At 39.2% G+C, this 20,594-nt stretch overlaps 1 protein-coding gene across 1 annotated transcript in view; it reads right to left on the bottom strand.

The window, feature by feature from the left end:
• CACNA2D1 (calcium voltage-gated channel auxiliary subunit alpha2delta 1) overlaps nucleotides 1–20,594 on the bottom strand; it is a 640,389-nt gene that overhangs the window by 76,409 nt on the left and 543,386 nt on the right. The window contains exons 19-24 of the mRNA XM_066592011.1: nucleotides 16,342–16,413; nucleotides 14,369–14,440; nucleotides 13,866–13,927; nucleotides 6,331–6,407; nucleotides 1,645–1,705; nucleotides 1,245–1,342 (exon numbers count right to left, since the gene is read on the bottom strand). Of these exons, the coding sequence (XP_066448108.1) occupies nucleotides 1,245–1,342; nucleotides 1,645–1,705; nucleotides 6,331–6,407; nucleotides 13,866–13,927; nucleotides 14,369–14,440; nucleotides 16,342–16,413 (442 nt within the window). The remainder of the gene's footprint in view (nucleotides 1–1,244; nucleotides 1,343–1,644; nucleotides 1,706–6,330; nucleotides 6,408–13,865; nucleotides 13,928–14,368; nucleotides 14,441–16,341; nucleotides 16,414–20,594) is intronic.

Genomic DNA, 20,594 nt, shown 5'->3' on the forward strand with positions numbered 1-20,594 from the left:
TTGTCCCGGCAGACGGAGTATAGCCGCGGCCGGCGGCAGTTCTCCTGAACTGCTCTCTGTAGTATTCAGCAGCCAGGGCTTTAAAATCCCCGCCTGCTGAATGAGCTGCCTCTGATTGGTCACAGCCTGACCAATCAGAGGCAGCACTCACTCACACCCATTCATGAATTCATGAATGGGTGAGTGAGTGCTGCCTCTGATTGGCTCAGCGCAGGGACCAATCATGGGGCAGCTCTCAGCTGTCATTCATGAATTCATGAATGGGTGTGAGTGAGAGCTGCCTCTGATTGGTCAGGCTGTGACCAATCAGAGGCAGCTCATTCAGCAGGCGGGGATTTTAAATCCCCGGCTGCTGAATAATACAGAGAGCAGTTCAGGAGAACTGCCGCCGGCCGCGGCTGAACTCCGTCTGCCGGGACCAGGTGAGTATATATATATTTTTTATTTTTACACATTTCTGGATGAATTGCAGGGAAGGGCTTATATATTTAAGCCCTTCCCGAAAATTCATTCCGCGCACGCAGGCAGCCCATTGCTTTCAATGGAGCCGGCTGTATTCCGGCTCCATTGAATTCAATGGGCAAACATCGTTCTTCTCTGCCACAGCTGTTACAGCTGTGGCAGAGAAGAATGATTTGTCTAGTATATGTTCTCAATGGGGTCGGCGCTGCTGCCGCCGGCCCCATTGAGCACATATAGAGAAGAGAACAGGAATCGCAGATCGTAGATAGGTGCGATCTGCGATTTCTGTTCTATAATTTATCGGACGAGCGCATAAAAAGCGCTCATGTGTCCAATACCATTGCAAAGCAATGGTTTTATAAAATCGCTGGACGCATGCGCATGCGGAAATCGCGCGAAAAAACGCCCGTCTGACTAAGCCCATAGTCAGCATTCTTTCTTCAGTGAGAAGCAGGGGTGCTTATTTCTATTAGATGTCCTAATTTAGGTATATAACCATGATTCTTCCACCATGGCAAAATGTCCAAGAGAATGCTTTATGGACTATCTATAGTTAAACTATGGATAGACCATTATATTTCATTCTGCAAACAAGAATGCATATCATTTTAGTAATCATTAGCAGATGATAGTTGGTATTAAATACCAGTATCTGAATTCAAGAGCTTGTGTAACAGAGATGGGAAAATGTTGAAACTAAATGCATATAATTGGCACTGGCGCATTATGTGACATAAAAATACAGCCTCTATTAATTAGTCATTTACAAAAAATCTACTTACATGATGGACTACTTGGTGTTTTGGAGTCAATGTACTGATTGAAATTCAGTAGGAATTCTGTATTATTACTGGATATCTGTAGATCAGTGCAGTATTCCCTGTTATAATTAAATAAGTATGTTAATTCCATAGATTCAATGTATAGCAGATTCATTCTGATCATGTACATAAAATCAGAACACAGATGAATAAAGGGCATATTTCATACTTCAGAAAAGCAGATGAAGCACAAAATTCTTATCATCAGCTTTATTATTATGAGTTAATAAAGGCTTGAGTCGATAATCTAAAATTATATATGTACAAATTTGACCACAGTAAGAACTTGATACATTCAAAGAATAACAAAAAGGAGAATAAGACATCTAATGCTTTAAAATGCAGTGGAAAATGCATCAACCTTGGAGCTAAATAAGTGGAGCCAACATCTTCAAAATATTCAGGCTTCAGTGTTTCAGAGTCTGAAAGAGAATAAAAAGCTGAATTTAATATAATGAATACATTATTTTCCCATTTGGTCCTTCTGATGCCTAAAAATGAATAAAATACATCAATGGTGGAATCCTTTCCCTATTGCCTGAATAGGTATATTCAGGCAATACAGAAAAAGCTGAAATATGAATGTATATTCAAATATAGTCTAGGTTGGAACATTAAAGAAGCAGTCCCCAATTTTGTTTTCCTAATTAAAAAGGAATTACTAATGCCAAAAAGAATTTCCACTCTGTTGCTATCAGTGGTTATTTGCAGTCATGTGACTTGATAGTGAACTCCCACACAAACCGTAATGTGCTGGCAGGGGGTCACCACCTCCTAGAGTGACCTTCTTTAAGCTGTAGACATCTGCCTATAGGCTGTCCTCCCTCGCCCTACGCAAACAGAAACCTGTCTTTCACTCCACCTTTATATGTGACTTCACACAGCTTTAGAGTTGTATAGTGTACAACACCAGGTGTGCTGCTGCCAGCCCTTCCTCCTCTGACACCTTCACAAACTCAATTAATTGAGCCCTGCAACTGAGGTTTGCTGGAGAAGGGAAGGACTGAGTGGAGACACGGGCAGACATGCTATACTGCTAATCTCTGATGTGCTCTAGAGTAGAGAAGAAGAAACCTCCTGGTAAGCTGTCAGATGCTCTTGAGTGGAAAACTAAGAAGCTGCTCTCCCATGGAGCATAAAGGGAACAGTGCCCACTGTCACAACCCCCCATCTTGCAAACTGGTGGCCGCTATGTGATTCTATAGGTCACACATAGCTAAGGCCAACCATGGTAAGAGGCTTTTGATATACCTTTCTGCAAAGATCAACTGTCTGAAACACCTTCCACTGAATACATGCCCCTGTAGACAGGGGGAGGAGGAGTGACATTGAAAAGACAGCGGAATGCTGAGGTCAGCATTTAGTTGAGGGAGGTACTTCATAGGTCACTAAACAATGAGAAGAAAAGGACACGAAATGGTGCCAGAAAGAATAAATAAGTTTTGTAGTTGGGAATAAAGGAAAGCAATGCAGAGTGATTGAAAGCACTGGTAAACAGCATTTTTGTTACAAAGAATGTGAATGGTGTTCCTAGCTAAGTCATGAGTGCTGAATTCGAAAATGAAATCAGTTTTTGCCTATCGGGCTCAGTTTTCTTGTGACACGCTACCCTTATTATAGAAATCCATTAAAAAGGCTGCATTTTGGTATTCTGCTGTGGGTTAATTTAATTCAGCAGTTGTAATTGTAGAAAAACAATTGAAATATACTAGGAATTACAATAGAAAACCCTTAGTTTAGAAAGCCACCGCCAAGAAATAAGGGAGGTTTGGCAACATTGCCCATGAGTCATGCTCGAACATGTACCAACATGTTCTGTTGCGTCAGTGGCCACCTGTATCTCAGCATTGAGAGTTCAGTCAACAATTGCTGTTGGAAGTGACTGCTTATAGTTCTACGTTTGTGAAGGTTTGTGTTTTGTGTCAATTCAGAAGAAATGCCTTGTGCCTGTGCAAAAAGCCCAAATTCTTTTTGTTATATCTGGGGAGAGTTTACGCTATAATCACAAAAACAAAAACTTAATCCTCTTGTAAAAAAGTGCTACAAACTATATTTCGGGTGTAAGATTGGTGAGCGGGACCACAAATGGGCTCCCCACAGGCTGGTTAAAAGGAACACGTCACACACCCTTTGCTGTTCCTAAGATTTGGAGGGAACCAACGGATCACACAACAGACTGTTATTTCTGTCTGCCAAAAATAGCAGGAATCACCTCAAAAACTGTGCCATATCCTAACTTACCATCTGCTAGAAGACCTGTATGTCACAGTGAAGAATTGCCAGTACCAGTGCCTCCTGAGAATGTGATTATTAGTGAAGATGAATACAGTGACAAACATGCAGAAGATAGAGAAGCGGATATGCATATCGACCCAACATTTCAGGACCTCTGTGAATCAATTGAGCCCCTCTTTTTGACTCAAGGGGATCTCAACGATCTTGTGGGTAATTTAAATTTGTCGAAGCAACAGGCTGAGCTTTTAGATTTGAGATTAAAAGAATGGAATCTTCTTTCTCGTAATACGAAAGTGAGTGTTTTTCATGACCGACATGCTATTTTTTCTGAATTTTTCTCCAAGGAAGGTGACAGGTAACAGAAGCGTGTCATTTTGCCAGATACATATAATAGCTACATACGCCGAGGCAAGCATTTACAAAAACCATTATCACATGAAAACAGAGGCTGATACAGAAATTCTGAAATGAGATCTGGATTCAGGGAAGAATTATCTTCCAGAAACAGTGTGTTTTGTTCTTGTAACATAAAATAGTTTTTTTTTGAAGACCAGTGAAATCATTACTACTTTACACATGAGGTACTACAAAAATTATTTAATAAAAAAGGGGAGTGCTTCTGTAAATATATTTTCATGTCACTAACCGATGCATTATCACATGCTTGTGTTTTTAAAGATGAAGCAATTAAAACTGTAAAGCAAAAACCTACCTAGAATTTTTTTTACTTCGCATTACACAATAGGCTCCATGCATCTCATACATTATGAAATAATACATTCTAGGTTGCTAAAAAGTAGTGAAATGGGCACTGAAAGAATAGTAAAGACTAGCAGAGTAAGCATAAAGGAAGTACTTGCCCTTCATTTTGCCCCTTTTGGCTGTGATTATCCATCATAGAGAGAAAGCAAGAGAAAAAAAACAGGAAAAACAGGGTAGAGGTAAAGGGGGTCACAAACAATATTTTATTCAATGAAATTCTTGAATAAAGATATTGTAACAAGATCAAAGGTTTATTCAGTTGAAGTCTGGAAAGAAAAGACAAACACCCATCACAACAGGAATGTATTACTGTCCTAGTAATACCGTGTTGCTGAAAGGATCTGCTAAGCAAATTTAATAATAATGGCTACATTGTATCTGCTGGCCAAATTGGTGGATGTTCTAAATATTTCCAATTTCAACCCTATTTGATTACTTATTTCTTTTGGACTTTTTGCTAGGCGTATTTCAACTCTAACATGTGGTCTTCAGGGTACATATGCTCCAATTTTCAACTTAACATTACATGTTGACATTACAAGTGAGACATCATATAAAATATTAGTGGAAGTGTCCTAGCTGTCTGTAAGAGGTGATAATCACATGAGCCCAGACATGAGTGTAGAGGCCATACAATACCAGTCTGTTCTTTTATCCGAATCAATAAAGGGAATGGGAAGCAAATATGTACAACACATTATTAACTGCTTATCTGCCAATGTTCCAAAACTGGAACAGTGGGTTCATATAGTTACTGCCTGGCTTTAGATTGTGTTAGCCAACAAATGGTAACATTTTCTTGTAAGTATAGACATGTGAAAGGAATGTGCAGCATTTGTCATTTTATGTTGTATCATACCTAATGTAACCCAGATAAAGTTTGACACAAACATAGCATGAGTAGATCCTTATTCGGCAGGTTAAAAAGGTTTGGCTTTAACAGAATCTAGCCTTTATTTTCTAGCCATAAATATAAATTTGCAAAGGGATCCTTGAGAGATCAGCAAACGAAGATTGAACAATGATTCTGTTAATGTAATACAAAAGGTTTTAGTTGCAGAAATATGGAAAATATGTTCATATTCTTGTAGAAAGAATATAAACTATCTACTTCTCAACCTGCAAGGCTAAAGCTGCCTTTTAGAATATATATTAACAAGGCAATTGATATATGCACTGAAGAGCAATTTTATTAGAGACATCTGGCCTTTCAGAATTGGAGCTCCCTTACATAGAAATTAGATTTGTGACCCCAGAGTGCAGCATAAAATCAACTCAATCAGTTTTCCATGGATCAGTCTTAGTACAAATCCACATTAGAATGGGAAAAATAAAATGGGAAAACCGAGAGATCTGAGCAACTTTGAACAAGGCCTGGTTATCCTTTCTCGATTAGCCAGGACAAGTATTTCAAAAACTGCTAATCTTGTGAGATTTCTTATTCAATGGTGTCAAGAGTAAGTATAGCAAGAATGGTATGATCGAGGAAAAACATCCAGTGAAAGGGGATCCTAAGTAGATAAGCAACTTGTTGATGAAGGGGATCAGTGAAGGATAAAAAGAATCGTTCACTGATCCAGAAATCTCCAGATTTCTGTTGCACCATACTGATGAGAGTGGAAGAACTTGGTGCAAGCTGCATGAGTGGATGAACGTTTCCTGACAGGTGTCAGCAATTTAAGCTTGTGGAGTCATGGTATGGAGAATGTCTTCTTGGCAAACCCCAGGTCCAATATTCCTGCAGAAAGATTTCCACACCTAGTGGAATCTATGCCATAACAAATGACTGAATCTTGAAAGGACGTTCAAGGTGCTACTTGGTGTCTCTAATAAAGTGGCCATTCAGGGTATGTAGACATTATTAATATTATAGAGTAGTAGTAGATTTGAAATTAAGATTGAGCAGCAGTGTATAAGAATCATTGTAATCTTTTATAGTTTTCATGAAAGCACCAATATCATTAATTAGTGATATCATAAACAGAGCATGTATCAGCTACATTTAAATCGAAGTCCATTTTTGTTAGCTAGCAATTATCCCAGTACTTACATTTTGCTTGAGTTATTGTTTCTTCAAGTTTAGCTTTAATGTAATAAAAGCTGTAGGAAGGCAGCACTAGGGCAAGACTAAAACACAAATATAAGTTGATTTAGGAGTACATAATGCAATATCTATCTATCTATCTATCTATCTATCTATCTATCTATCTATCTATCTATCTTTGTAATGTAAATATATTGCATCCAATGTTATCCTGGCATTTTCATTTGTATGTAAAGGCCCATTTACACTGGACGATTATCGCTAAAAATTTGCTAATCGGCGATCGTTTTAGCGATAATCGGTGCATGTAAATGGGCACTTTTAGCTGATCGTTAAAATCAAGCAAACCTAAAAATCATCGCTCACTTGTATCAGTCGTTCTCTATGGGGGGGGGGAGTGTTGATAGCATTGTTTCCCCGTTAAGAACAAAGGATCAGAGCGCAGATAATAGCCTCGGGCTATTAGCCTGCATTCAGGGAAGGCTTCATTTGCATACATAATTGGTATTTCAGTAGCGGAGAAGCTACTTAAATACCAATTTTTTTTAATGCAAAATATTCGCTCAAAGCTGTCGCTCAAACTGTCCTTTGAGCGATCTTTGAGCGATTATCTGCTCCTATAAATGGGTCTTAAGTCAAAACAGACCTTAAAGAAGACCTACCACAGGAATTAACATATCAGTTTTATTTACTTTTTACACAGATCTCCTACAAATACAACTTTTTTTTTTGAATATGGGTCCTTAAAATTCTTCAGAAGAAACACCCCATATTTCCATGTAAGGTGCCTAACACACCACAGGAGTCAGGCACAAACTTCCAGGATTTGAAATCCCTGCAAACCCAGCACCTTTCCCACAGGCCCCTAAAGCACAATATGTTCTGACAGCTCGATATCTTGCTGCTTTGGAAGATCCTATCTATCGCATGCTGCTGTGCTAATACAGACTTTGCACAAACCAGACATTTACAATAGATGCTGTTTAGATACTGATGTATTTACATATTTTAACTGTTACTTAATCATTGTGCCATATATTTTATTTATATTGTATTTCTTTACATGCACTGTCCTTTATTACAATTAATTACCACAACATAAAAAACTTCCCTACACACAAGACTTTGCACAGGCTCCCTGCACTCAGTTACAATGTTATTATCCACGTTTTTATAAAAAAACAGTTGCTTAGTAATCCTCTATTATACATAGTTTAAATTTGCCTTTTCTGCCACGAGCTTTCCACACCCTCACATAATGAGAAATGGCCCATCTTCACTACAGCCATTGTCATACAAGCACCTGCTGCATTTTCACTCATAATTCTTCTTATTTAGCCCCATTGTATCTAACTAACCAATAACACACCTTTCTCAATAGGTCACATGTTCATTTTTGACCTCTAAAAGAATAGGACCTTTTTTGGACATCCCATTCATTCCATTCACTGATACTTTCTATCCGCATTCACAACCACATGTTTAAATTAAATTACTATAATTAGTGTTCCCCCTGAAAAAACTTCAAATAAAGAGGTTTAAATATAGAACGTTTACATTAAATAATGCTTCCTCCCAACTACACCATGAACGCACAGGCTCGGCTGATAACATACGGTATGATTATGTCAGTGGTATGAGGGGAATAAGCCACTGCCAGACACCTTTGACACAAGATTATTTTACAAAGAAAAAAAGGATTGGGCGTGTTGAACCCCATTGAAGGAGAGTTGGGTAGTTCCCATAAACATTAAATCATTGTCTGGTCTCCCCAAAATCATCAGGTTTGCCTGAGTTTTTTTCTACTCTGCATGTGCATCTTTATTTTCCCTTCAGCAGTACATGAAAAAGTGAAATGCCCACAATTTCTATTATTTTCAAAAAGCATTGTGAGAGTGAAATAAATTTGTCAAGACTTGCTCATCGATAAAAATGTAAAACAAAAAGACCTAAGTCTTTCTATCTTGTACTTATGAGCATATGGACCTATAGAGAATGTGTAATTAGAAAATGACCCATTTGGGAACAGTGCCTGCATTACTAACCAGGCCCACTGCAATATGTACAGTGTTATCTGCTTCTCCCACCCCCCACCTCCACCCCCACAAACACACTGATAGTATCAAGAAAATAGCGGATTGGAAGAGGTCCTCTTTAATCATCTATTCGTGACTTATCCCCAGGATAAGATTACCAATAGTGTAGTGATGGACAGACCCATTAACAAGTATATGGCCAATACAGTCAACCACTGTAAGAAGGTTCTGACTACTTGTGCATTTTATCTGAAGAATATATACTTTAGGAAAATAAAGGGAAAAGAAAAAAAATCTATGCATTCTAACTGGAAATAACTGATATTATGTAAATCTGGATTATTATATATAACAAATTTTGAAATTACTTTTTAATATCCAGTAATGTTTGTGACATTATTCTGAGCTATGAAGTAGAACAAATAACAGATGACTTCTCAGTACAACACTTTAAATGAAGTCATTAAGTTATGGCTTCACAAAATCAATTAGCTAAAAGACAAATGTCTGACTTGTGAAAAGACAAATGTCTACAAATCAGAATTTGATTCAGAGCCTATTAGAAAACATCAGACTGCTACTGTTCAGAGTCAAACATATATTCAGCTAAACAATCATTAATTAATAATTAATCATAAATTAATGATAAACTAATTAATGATTGTTTAGCTGAACAAATTGTATGTCCCAAAGAAGATTTCTCACCCAATTCATTATATGAAGTCTATAAAATATATAAAAAAATTAAATCGTGTTATTCCGCAGCGCTTTCAGGTAATTTTTTATTTATTACCCCCCCCCCCCCACCAAGCTGGGTACTCATTTTACCAACCTCGGAAGCATGGAAGGCTGAGTCGACCTTGAACCGGTTACCTGAACCATATAAAATGTATTTGATCATATTTGATACCACTAAATGGTGAATAGAGTTGGTCACCATCAAGATTTTTTTCTCTTCAAAACTACAAAAACGCGTTCCTGAAATTTTGTTGTAAGAAACTTCAATGCATGGAGCATATATATCTTTTTTTTTTTAGCATTCTCTCTGGAGTGGCTCAGTCTAAAAAAAAATGTTAAAATTTCTGTTCCAATTTTATTTTAACTTGTATTGGAATTACAGTGTAAGGCCTCATTCACACGAGCGTGTATTTGCATGTACATACGCGCATGCAAAAAACGCGCATCTATTAGAACAATTGGTTCAATATGGTGTGTTCACATGTCTGTGTTTTACAGGCATGAAAACGCGTGCAGAAAAATGCTGTCTTCATAGAGATAGTGTCCACAAGTCTTTATTGAAAACGTGTGCACCTGCAAAAGACAGGACATGCGTGCACCGGGAATGTCCATGCTGCATGTAAATATTCCCTGTGGGGAGTCCCCTTGTAACTGAACACTGCAGAGAGAAAAGAATCCCCTGCCACAGCTGTCACGGCATTGAAAGCAATGGACTGCCAGCAACCCCTGCAATGATTTTCGGCGAAGGGCTTTAAATATAAGCCCTTCCAAGCAAATCAACCCTAGCTTGTGCAAAAAAAATATATATATATACTCACCTCTCTGCCACTGTTGGGGCTCGGGCGTGTCTTCCCTGCTTTGTCCCCGACACTGTAGTGAAGCTCTTTCACCAATGGGGAATTTAAAATCCCCGCCTCCTGAAAAGGCTGCGTCTGATTGGCTGAGTGCTCAGCAAATCACAGGCAGCACTCGTCCATTAACTGAATAAAAGCTGAGCGCTGTGATTGGCTGTGAATGAATGGCTAAGCGCTGCCTGTGATTAGCTGAGCGCTCAGCCAATCAGATGCAGCCTTTTCAGGAGGTGGGGATTTTAAATCCCCACCTGCTGAAAGAACTTCATTTCAGTGCTGGGGACCAAGCGGCTAGACACTCCAAGCCCGGACAGCGGTAAAGAAGTGAGTATTTTCTCCTTCTTTTTTACACCACCTAGGGTTGATTTTCAGGGAAGGGCTTATATTTAAAGCACATCCACGCTTGTGTGAGCGAGGCCTAAGAAAATTTGTTAAAAATCTACATATTGTTACAGAGAGATATTTGATATTTCATGCAGTAGTTTATATAACTATATAACTGAGAAATTTTGATGATGATACAATGTCTCAATACATTTAGAATGCAGAAGATTTAAAGACATATAACCCAGATACAAGAGGCTTCCACACAAAACTGTATTATATGTACCACCGTCTAAATATACCTTTATATTACTCATTCTTTCATGAGGTTAGAAAGGTGTAAAAATATGCATAACAATATGTTGTATGTCAGTGAACAAGCAATCTGTAGGAAATGCACATACGACAGTATATATTAAAAATAAGGCTTTAAAATACTGGTGTTTATCCATAGCTTTTAAAATACATTACAATTAAAATGAAATTTCAAATGGCATTACAATTTTTAAGAAAATGTGAGTTTAAAACATTTCTCAAATATATTTAGCAAAAATGTAGGAGATATGAAGATGATTCAATAACAATTCTGCCTTCAGTTGAAGATTTTTGTAATCTGACAAAGACGAGCTGTTAGGGATCCACCACCAAATTGTTAGGTAGTGTATCCTGAGCAACCAGACATAGCTCAACTTGTTACTAACAGCAGACAAAAAGAAAAGCGACTTGGCAGCAGTCACACCACATTTATTATAAAAACCATGTGTATTCCAAGAGAAGGGAAGAAGGAATGCAACCTCAACCTTTTCCTGGGAATGTTTTCTTTCTTCTCTGAATTAAGTCTTATTATTGATTAGAGTGAAAAAAGCCTTCAGTGCAAGTATAAAGTTTAATGGTTTTGCATCTTCTCTAAAAACAGCGTAAAATATTACTACTTGTCGAATATTGTAAATGTCCTCTCATTGAGGCACGGATGCCATAAGATCTCTGAAAGTGTCCTGTGATATCTATCAGCAAGTACTTGGCAGCAGATCCTTAAAATCCTGTAAGTTGCAAAGTGGGACGTCCATAGATTGGGCTTGTTTTAGTAAGATATTCCACAGCTACTTGATCAGATTGACGTCTGGGAAAATTGGATGCCAAGTCTAACCATTTCTGAACAATTTTGCAGTGCTGCAGGGTGCATTATTCTATGGAAAGTGGCCACTGACATTAAGGAATACTGTTGGTCTGCAGCAATGTTTACATAGGTAGTATGTGTCAAAGTAATATCAATATGAGTGCCAGCATCCATTGCCTAGATCATCACACTGCCTCAGCTGGCTTGCCTTCTTCCCATAGCATATCCTGGTGTCATCTATTCCCAAGGGAAGCAACACACACCCAGCCATCCATATGTTGTAAAAGGGAATTTGATTAATTAGACAAGGCCACCTTGTTCCATTTTCTCATAGTGAAGTTCTTCCCACGTTCTGATCACGTGTTCATTATAGGAACGTTTCTGTGGTGTACAGGGGCAAGACTGAGCTCTCTAACTTCTTTGTGGCTGTAGAGCCACATATGCAGCCAGCTGTGATAGCAAAATGATGTTTTAAGCTATCTGTGTCAGAGTAGAATGAACCATTGAACCAAGTAGGCTAGTGTTTGCCCTTCATGTGCATCAGCCTTACGCATCCATGACCTATTACTTTGTTCTTCTTCATGCCTTCATCATGACTTCTCAAAGTCGTTCAGATTCTTATATTTGCTTATTTTTCCTGCTTTCAACACATCAACTTCAATAACTGACTGTTCACCTGCTGTCTAATATATCCCACCCCTTGATAGCTTCCATTGTAATAGCATAACCATTATTATTTACTTCACTGTCAGTGTTTTAACTGTTATGGCTAATATTAGTGTATTGTATTCCATCATATGATATAAAACTAGAATGTTTACCGTGAATGTACTGTAACATAAAACAAAAAATTCAAAACGTGCAATTTTATATTTTTACATACCGTAATCAAATATGTTATGTTTATCAATTTTGTTAAAATTGGAAGAAGAGCTGCACTGAATGCAAATACACTCTTTGTCAAAAAAATGAAGAATGATAATGCTCGGCTACACACAGCATGTCTCCATGCCCACCCATATCACATTTCGTATCCAAGCTAGTGGCAGTACAACAGCATACTAGAGCCTCCATGCCTGCCCATATCACATCTCGTATCCAAGCTAGAGTTGGTACAACAGGGTACTAGAGCATACATGCCTGCCCATATGGCATTTTACACAAGATAGAGGTGGTACAACAGGGTACTAGAGACTTCATGTCCACCAGTATCACATCTTGTATCCAAGCTAGAGGCGGCTCAACAGGGTACTAGAGCCTCCGTGACCGTCTGTATCACATCTTGTATCCAAGCTAGAGGTGGTACAACAGGGTACTAGAGCTTCCATGCCCCCCGTATCACATCTTGTATCCAAGCTAGAGGTGGTACAACAGGGTACTAGAGCCTCCATGCCCACCTGTATCACATCTTGTATCTGAGCTAGAGGCGGTACAACAGGGTATCAGAGCCTCCATGCCCACCCTTCTCACATCTTGTATCCAAGCTAGAGGCGGCTCAACAGGGTACTAGAGCTTCCCTTCAATTATCCTGTTTTCCGCAATAAATTATCCTTTTGCTCTGATATTGTAATCACTTACATCAACTTATATCAGCATTACAATCACACAGAGAAAGTTTCATTTGATTCTGAAAACTCCTTTTAGGTGCTTGATTTTTGGACAATGATTGTAATTATATATTACTGCTGATCTAAGATGTCAAGGTCATTTAAATGCAAACATTAGATATTAGATCAGCTGCATACAGAGCACAATAATACCGTATATACCGGCGTATAAGACGACTTTTGAACCCCGAAAAATCTGCTCTGCAGTCGGGGGTCGTCTTATACGACGGTAATACCAAAAAAAAAGAAAGTGTAAAAAAAAAAATCATTACTCACTTCCCCCGGCGTTCTGCGGCGCTGCTGCAGGCTGTCGCTCCCTCCTGGTCCCCGGCACAGCATTGCTTTCTGGATGCAGGGCTTGAAATCTCCGCCTCCAGAAAGCTAATACTGTGATTGGCTAACACATGCTGTCAGCCAATCACAGCCATTCAATGACATCATTGAATGGCTGTGATTGGCTGAAGGTGCACGTGTGTTAGCCAATCACAGCCATTCAATGATGTCATTGAATGGCTGTGATTGGCTGAAGGCACGTGTGTTTTAGCCAATCACAGCCATTGAATGATGTCATTGAATGGCTGTGATTGGCTGACGGCGTGTGTTAGCCAATCACAGTATTATTAGCTTTCTGGAGTCGGGGATTTCAAGCCCTGCGTCCAGAAAGCAATGCTCTGCCGGGGACCAGGAGGGAGCGACAGCCTGCAGCAGCGCCGCAGAACGCCGGGGAAGGTGAGTAATGATTTTTTTTTTCTTTGCTCCACTGTATTCCAGGCATATAAGGTGACAGTTGGGGGGCCGTCTTATACGCCCCGTCGCCTTTTACTCTGGAATATACGGTACATTAAGATAAAGGTTTAAATGTAGATACCTATAATCTGTTCCATTCACTGGCCCCCAAGTGTATGTCCTGTTCGCTTTATCAATATACCTCTAAAAAATAGTAAAAACAAATTATTTTGATCATTTTAATTCTATTTACTCCTTCTCTATTAGGGCTCAGTCAGATGGGCGTTTTTTACATGCGTTTAATTGCGCGTGAAAAAAAAATCGCATTGCGTGCGTAAAAAAAAAAACGTATGACCACATCCATTAACACCCATATGTTCTATCTTTTGCAGGCGTGAATTTTATGCATGTAAAAATTGGACATGTGACCGCTACCATTGAAAAGCATTGGTTCTATATAGATGCAAATGCAAAAAACATGCACAGCAAAAAATGCCCGTTTGACTGAGACTTTATTACGTCTTTCTAAACATTTTAAGATTATTTTGTTGACACAAAACAGATCTTTTTCTGTTAAATTAACACATGCAGGTTTTGAAGCAAACAATAAGTCTTAATTTACAATGTTTATATATAGATTCTTACTTCATCATGAGACTTGACTAATGTGTGAAAGGTCCGTTCTCCAATTTCTCCATCTATCATTTTATTACGTATCTAAAAAGAATAAAAATCCAGTTTAAATTCTTAATGTAAGCAGTCATTTGTCTGTGTAGACCAACTGCTGAATTTTGAATAAAACAATCAAGTCTCCATGTAGGACTAAAATAAATTGTGAACAAAGTTTTAAAAAGTTAAAAATATGAAAAAATATCCCTCTTATAAAGTAAAAAAAATAGACACCACAAAATTGGCATCACTGTATTCTTGTGAGCGTGACCTTACAGTGCCATACATTGTATAGCAGCTGTGCCAGGTATTGCAGGTCAATCCCACTCACTTGAATGGAACTGAGATACTCTCAGGCCACATTATTGATGAATGTGAAGTCACAGTCCTGAGAAGAAGCTGCAGTGCTAACCTGAGCGCTACGGATTCTTTAATTAGCGGATCGGTGCTCAGTGAGGTTCAGCACAATTTTTTCTCATCATTTCTGCAGGAATTTGCAATAGATGCCCCATGGCCTATGATCGCTATGATTAGCGATAATACATTGCAGTACAGAAGTACTGCTATGTATTGTCAGGGCGATTATATGGACATTAAAAATGTAAAATAAAAGAAAACCTTCTTTTGCTCAGTTTCTTTTGTTAAAAAGAGAAGAAATATAAAAAAAACATGTTTGGTATTGCATTTTATCTTGCAAGGAAAGTGCTATTAAAGAAAGCCTCAAAAAATGTAATAAAGGTGATAAAAAAAGCTATATGTACCCGAAACTGGTACCAATAAAAAGTACAGCTGGTAATGCAAAAAACAATCCCTGACAGAGCTCTGTTGATAGAAAAAGAAAAAGGTTATGGGACATAAATAAATTTTGGTATTGTCGCAATGATACAAAACCCTCAGAAAAAAGTTGTCACATCATTTATGTGGCATGATTAATGCTGTACAAAATCCCAAGAAATAATGGCAGACTTGTGTTTGTTCCCCCTGCCCTCCAAAAAAATAAATAAAAGTTATGCTATACATAGAGATGAGCAAGCACCCAAATGCTCGGGTCCGCGTTATTCGAGTTGAGCTTTTCGTAAAATTTGAGAGCTCTACTCGAGTAACGAACACCATTGACTACAATTGGAGACTCGAGCATTTTTGTATGTGGGACGCCGGGTGCCGAGCTTTTTTTTTTTCTAGGTTTGTTTCTCTCTCTCTCTCCTGCCAGACAAAATATTTGCCAATGACGCACGCTGCGTCGTGGCGGGGAGGGGCCAAAACAGGCATGTCAGTGGGGAGAAGCCAAAAACTGGGGCGGGGACGAACACAGCTTGATGCTCGTTCGAGTAACGAGCACCATCGAGTACGCTAATACTCAAACGAGCATCAAGCTTGGCAGAGTATGTTCGCTCAACTCTAGCTGTACATCATAATGTACCTAAAAAATGAAATCAATAAAAACTACAGCTCTCCATGGAAAAGAACAAGCCCTCATACGGCCATGTAAACGGAACAAAAAAAAAAGGTATGATTTTTGAAAAGTGGAGATGAACCCCCCCCCCCCCCCCGAAAATCATTGCATCCCTAGGACCATTTCACTGCAGTAAAGAATTATTTTAGTGTACTTTACAGATGTAGCCAAGATTGACATGACTGCCATAACTTTCTGTAACAGGTTATCTTTTTTAAGGTCATTGAAATGTTATTGCCATCTTATCTTAACACAGCACAAGCCACTGACAATGCTATTTAAGGGGCAAATAAATAACAGCACATAAAGTAACTGTAATATATTAAAAGTCATGTTAAACTTTGCTACATCTGTAGAAGTGATCAAATGATTTTGTAGTTAAGTCTATGCTAAAATAAAAACATGATAGCTGAAAAAAACCTAAAAGCTACTCTAAGAGGTTAATCTACAAGAAATACGGTGCAAGTATTGAATTGGGATAAAGATGATAATTTACCTCTACTTTATGTTCATTTTCAAGCTCTGCATCCAGAAAGTCAAGTGTTACCGGTTCCTGTGATTTTGGATTCTAAGGCAGAGAATTAAAGAGTGTAAAAAAACAGCCATGCTTTGATCAAACTACCACAATCTATAAAAAGAACCTAAGCTAAACTAAACTAGAAATGTAACTTACCCCTTTGGATTTGTTGCGCTATGAGGCAATAACTATTTTCAGCAATATATTATATAAATTTATTAAAATGATAACATTTCTAATAACACACTGCTAAAATATGGAACACTATTACCATGCAAGTAAAGAAAAACAATGATAATTCTTTTATATTAATTCTAGTTTATAAATTCCATTTAATGCCTGTCTGAAAAGATGATGAAAAACAGCAAGCTTTTGAGACTGCTTAAGTTTCTTCATCAGGCATGGTTAAACAAAAAATCTAAAGAGTCACATATTTATACCCATCAAAGACATGAAAATATTGGTATTAAAAGTTAATTTCAAGTCTCAAAGATAGGAGAGACAGAGTAGAAATTCTTGGCAAGATACAACACACTCAGGTCAGGAATGAATGTGTTGCATTGATTTATGGAAATTAGGGCTCACACCCGCTGGCGTTTTCATTTTTTTGCACTGCAAGAGCAAGTGAAAACACTCGCCTCGCTGCGCAAAAAAAGTGCTGCGACATCGCCAGTGTTTTCAATGGGGCCAGCAGCAGCAGCGCTAGCCCCATTGAAAACAAAGGGAGTATATCGCAGACTTCTGCCACAGCTGTAACATCAATGAATAGGTAAGCGCTGCCTATAATTGGCTGAGCGCTCAGCCAATCAGCACAGCCCTTTCAGGAGGCGGGGATTTTTAATTCCCCGCCTGCTGAAAGTGCTGGACAGCAGTGCAGGGGAGCCAGACGGAGGACGCGCCTGAGCAGCGGAAGGGCAAGTAAAGATTTTTCTTGTTTTTTAACCAGCTAGAGATCATTTTCAGGGAAGGGCTTATATTTCACGCTCTTCCCCGAAAATCAGGCTGCGGGGGTTGCCACAAAACCACTTTCAATGGTTCCGGCAGCAGCACTGACCCCACTGAAAGCAATGGGATATCATCCAGGACTTCTGCCACAGCTGTCACAGCTGTGGCAGAGGATTCCTTCATCCCTGCGGCACCCGTGGGAGTGACGGAAACTCCTGCCACAGCTGTGGCAGAAGTCTGCAATATAGTCCCTTTGTTTTCTATAAGGCTAGCGCTGCTGCCGCTGGCCCCATTGAAAACACTGAGCGATATCGCAGATTTCTTCTCTGCGATGCGAAGCTCTGCTGAAACATCACAAATGAGTATGAAACCATTGAAAATCATTGGTTTCATAATCATCGCTGTCGCGTCACAGGGAACAAAATCGGAAGTGGGTGTCCACCCTTAAAATGATACACTGGTGCCACCTATTGGAAAATATCACAGAGCGGCCAGCAAGGGGGCGGGGAGGCTACAGCAGATTTCTCTCCTTGTGCTCCCTCATCCCTCCTCACTGACTTAACATAACAGCTGTTCAATACTGAACGGCTACTATTTACACTGAACGATGATCGTTCAGCTTATTGTCCATTGTGTATGCAGCATAAACAATGAACGATGAGGTGAACGATCATTGTTTAGTGTAAATAGCAGTAGTTCAGTATTGAACAACTGCAATATTAAGTCAATGGAAATGGGCGGGGGAGCGCAAGGAGACAAATCTCCACCAAACGCCCCGCTGTCTGCTAGCGATACTAGCTCCCATGCAGCAGCACCAGAGCGAGTATGTGCAGGGACGAGTGTCGACCATCAAAAGCATGGGACAGTTCTCAATCAGAGTACAATATACCCTTCACATCCCTTATCTCCCAAATGGTTTAATAATTTTTTGTTACTGCCTCCATATACCAATAGTTCTGCTTCACATCATTGCCCTATTTGCCACACTAGCCCTAAGTTCTTTTGTATATAAAATTGTGACTCCAGATTGTGTTAAACCATGAATGATGAAGAGATCTATGTAGCTTCAAAAGCTTGCTATTTATCAACATCTTTTTATTAGCTAGTACAAGGCATCAAAAACTGAGGTATTTCACTTTTTATCTTTTCTAACTTTTATCTATAGAATTATGCAAAAATGTAGCTAATATTTAACAAAAGTGCTCTCAGTATAACTTATCCCTATTACCAAATTGCTTGTTCATTCATTATATCTTTTGATAAAAGTTGACATCACCTATAGTTTTGACTCTCACTGTTAAATATGGCCTCACAAAACACAATTATGGAGCCAACTGAGCTTAGTTGACATTCCATCATATAAATAAGTTCTGGTTGTGACAAATAGATATAATGCCATTGAAAACCATGCTAAAAAAAGTGTAAAAAATAAAAAAAATCAATACTCACCTCTCTGCAGCTGCCGGGGCTCAGCTGCATCCAGCCGCCTCTTCTCGTGAACTGCTTTCAGTAGTATTCGGAAGGCGGGGATTTAAAATCCGCACCTGCTGAATGGGCTGCCTCTGATTGGCTGAGCACTGTGACCAATCAGAAGCAGCTCTCAGCTGTTGAATGACAGCTGAGAGCTGCCTCTGATTGGTCACAGCTATCAGCCAATCAGAGGCAGCACTCACTCACCCATTCATCAATTCATTTTAAATCCCCGCCTGCTGAATACTTCTGAAAGCAGATCAGGAGAAGAGTCGGCTGGACTCGGCTGAGCCTCGGCAGCTGCAGAGAGTTGAGTATTGATTTTTTTTTTGTTTTACACTTTTTTAGGATGCCTTTCAGGGAAGGGCTTATATTTAAAGCCCTTCCCCGAAAATTAATACAGAGCTTGCTGGCAGCCCATTGCTTTCAATGGAGGCAGATGTATTGCCGGCTCCATTGAATTCAATGGGAGAACATCGTTCTCCTCTGCCACAGCTGTGACACAGTTGTGACAGAGGATAGCGGGCAGCGCTCTTTTTGAGCATACAAACGCCCGTGTGACCGAGCCCTTTGGGCAGATAAACCCTGCTAGCAACATTTTTTTCCACCATGCCGCTGGCTTCGGTCACGCGATTTTTTGAGCGCATCAGTTATGCGCACAAAAAATTGTGCGAAAAACACCCATGTGACTGAGCCCTAACTGTGATGCTGAAAACTGTGATAGGTAAATCATACCAAACATTTATCTGGAATACTAAGGCGCTAATGTATTGTAGAATACAGTATACTTAAAGTTAAAAAAAAATTAAATGTCTTACATAGACCTCAGTATGCATACTTTCTGCCAGGCTAGGGAAGTCTTCAAGCTCCACACCAGTTAAAGAGATATTTGTTTGTATCTATCTCATATCTATCTATCTATCTATCTATCTATCTATCTATCTATCTATCTATCTATCTATCTATCTATCTATCTATCTATCTATCTATCTATCTAATGTAAAGACATTGTATCCAATGTTATCCTGGCACTTGCATCTGTATGTAAGTGTAAATAGACCTTAAAGAACTACCACAGGAATTAACATATTAGTTTTATTTACTTTTTATACAGATCTCCCACAAATACATTTCTTTTTAAATATGGGACCTTAACATTTTTCAGAAAAAAACACCCCATACCTCCATGTAAAGTGCCTAACTCACCACAGGAGTCAGGCACAAACTTCCAGGATTTGCAATCCCTGCAAACCCAGCACCTTTCCCACAGGCCCCTAAAGCACAATATGTTCTGAGAGCTCGATATCTTACTGATTTTGCAAGATCCTGCCGCTTTCACTAAACCAGTGCTGCCAGGGTTTTCACCCAGCAGTTAACCAGGTAATATTAGTACAGCAACTACTGATCAGTAACTGCTGGGTTAAAGAGCTGGTTAAGGGTGACTACTGACTACCCACAACAGTTGTTTTTTCACTGCGAGATTTGCAGCGTTTTTTTCCTCCAGGGGTCTATGGGACTTGTAATGTTAAAATTGCGATTGCGCAAAATCGCAATTTACGGCGAAATCGCAACTTTGCGCGATCGCGATTTTAACATTACAAGTCCCATAGACCCCTGCAGGAAAAAACTGTAGTGGGTAGTCATCCTTAGGCCTCCTTCCCACGGATGGATTTCCGCCGCGTAATTCGCGCTAAAAATCTGCTGCGTTGCCCGCAGCTATTAGGTTCTATTGAACCTAATAGCTCAGGGCTCACGGTGTGGAATTCCACCGCGGAATTCTGCACCATGAAATCCCCCGTCCTCACCCGTGGCATGCC

The sequence above is a fragment of the Eleutherodactylus coqui genome, chromosome 2 (genome assembly GCF_035609145.1).
Source record: "Eleutherodactylus coqui strain aEleCoq1 chromosome 2, aEleCoq1.hap1, whole genome shotgun sequence".
NCBI lineage: Eukaryota > Metazoa > Chordata > Amphibia > Anura > Eleutherodactylidae > Eleutherodactylus > Eleutherodactylus coqui.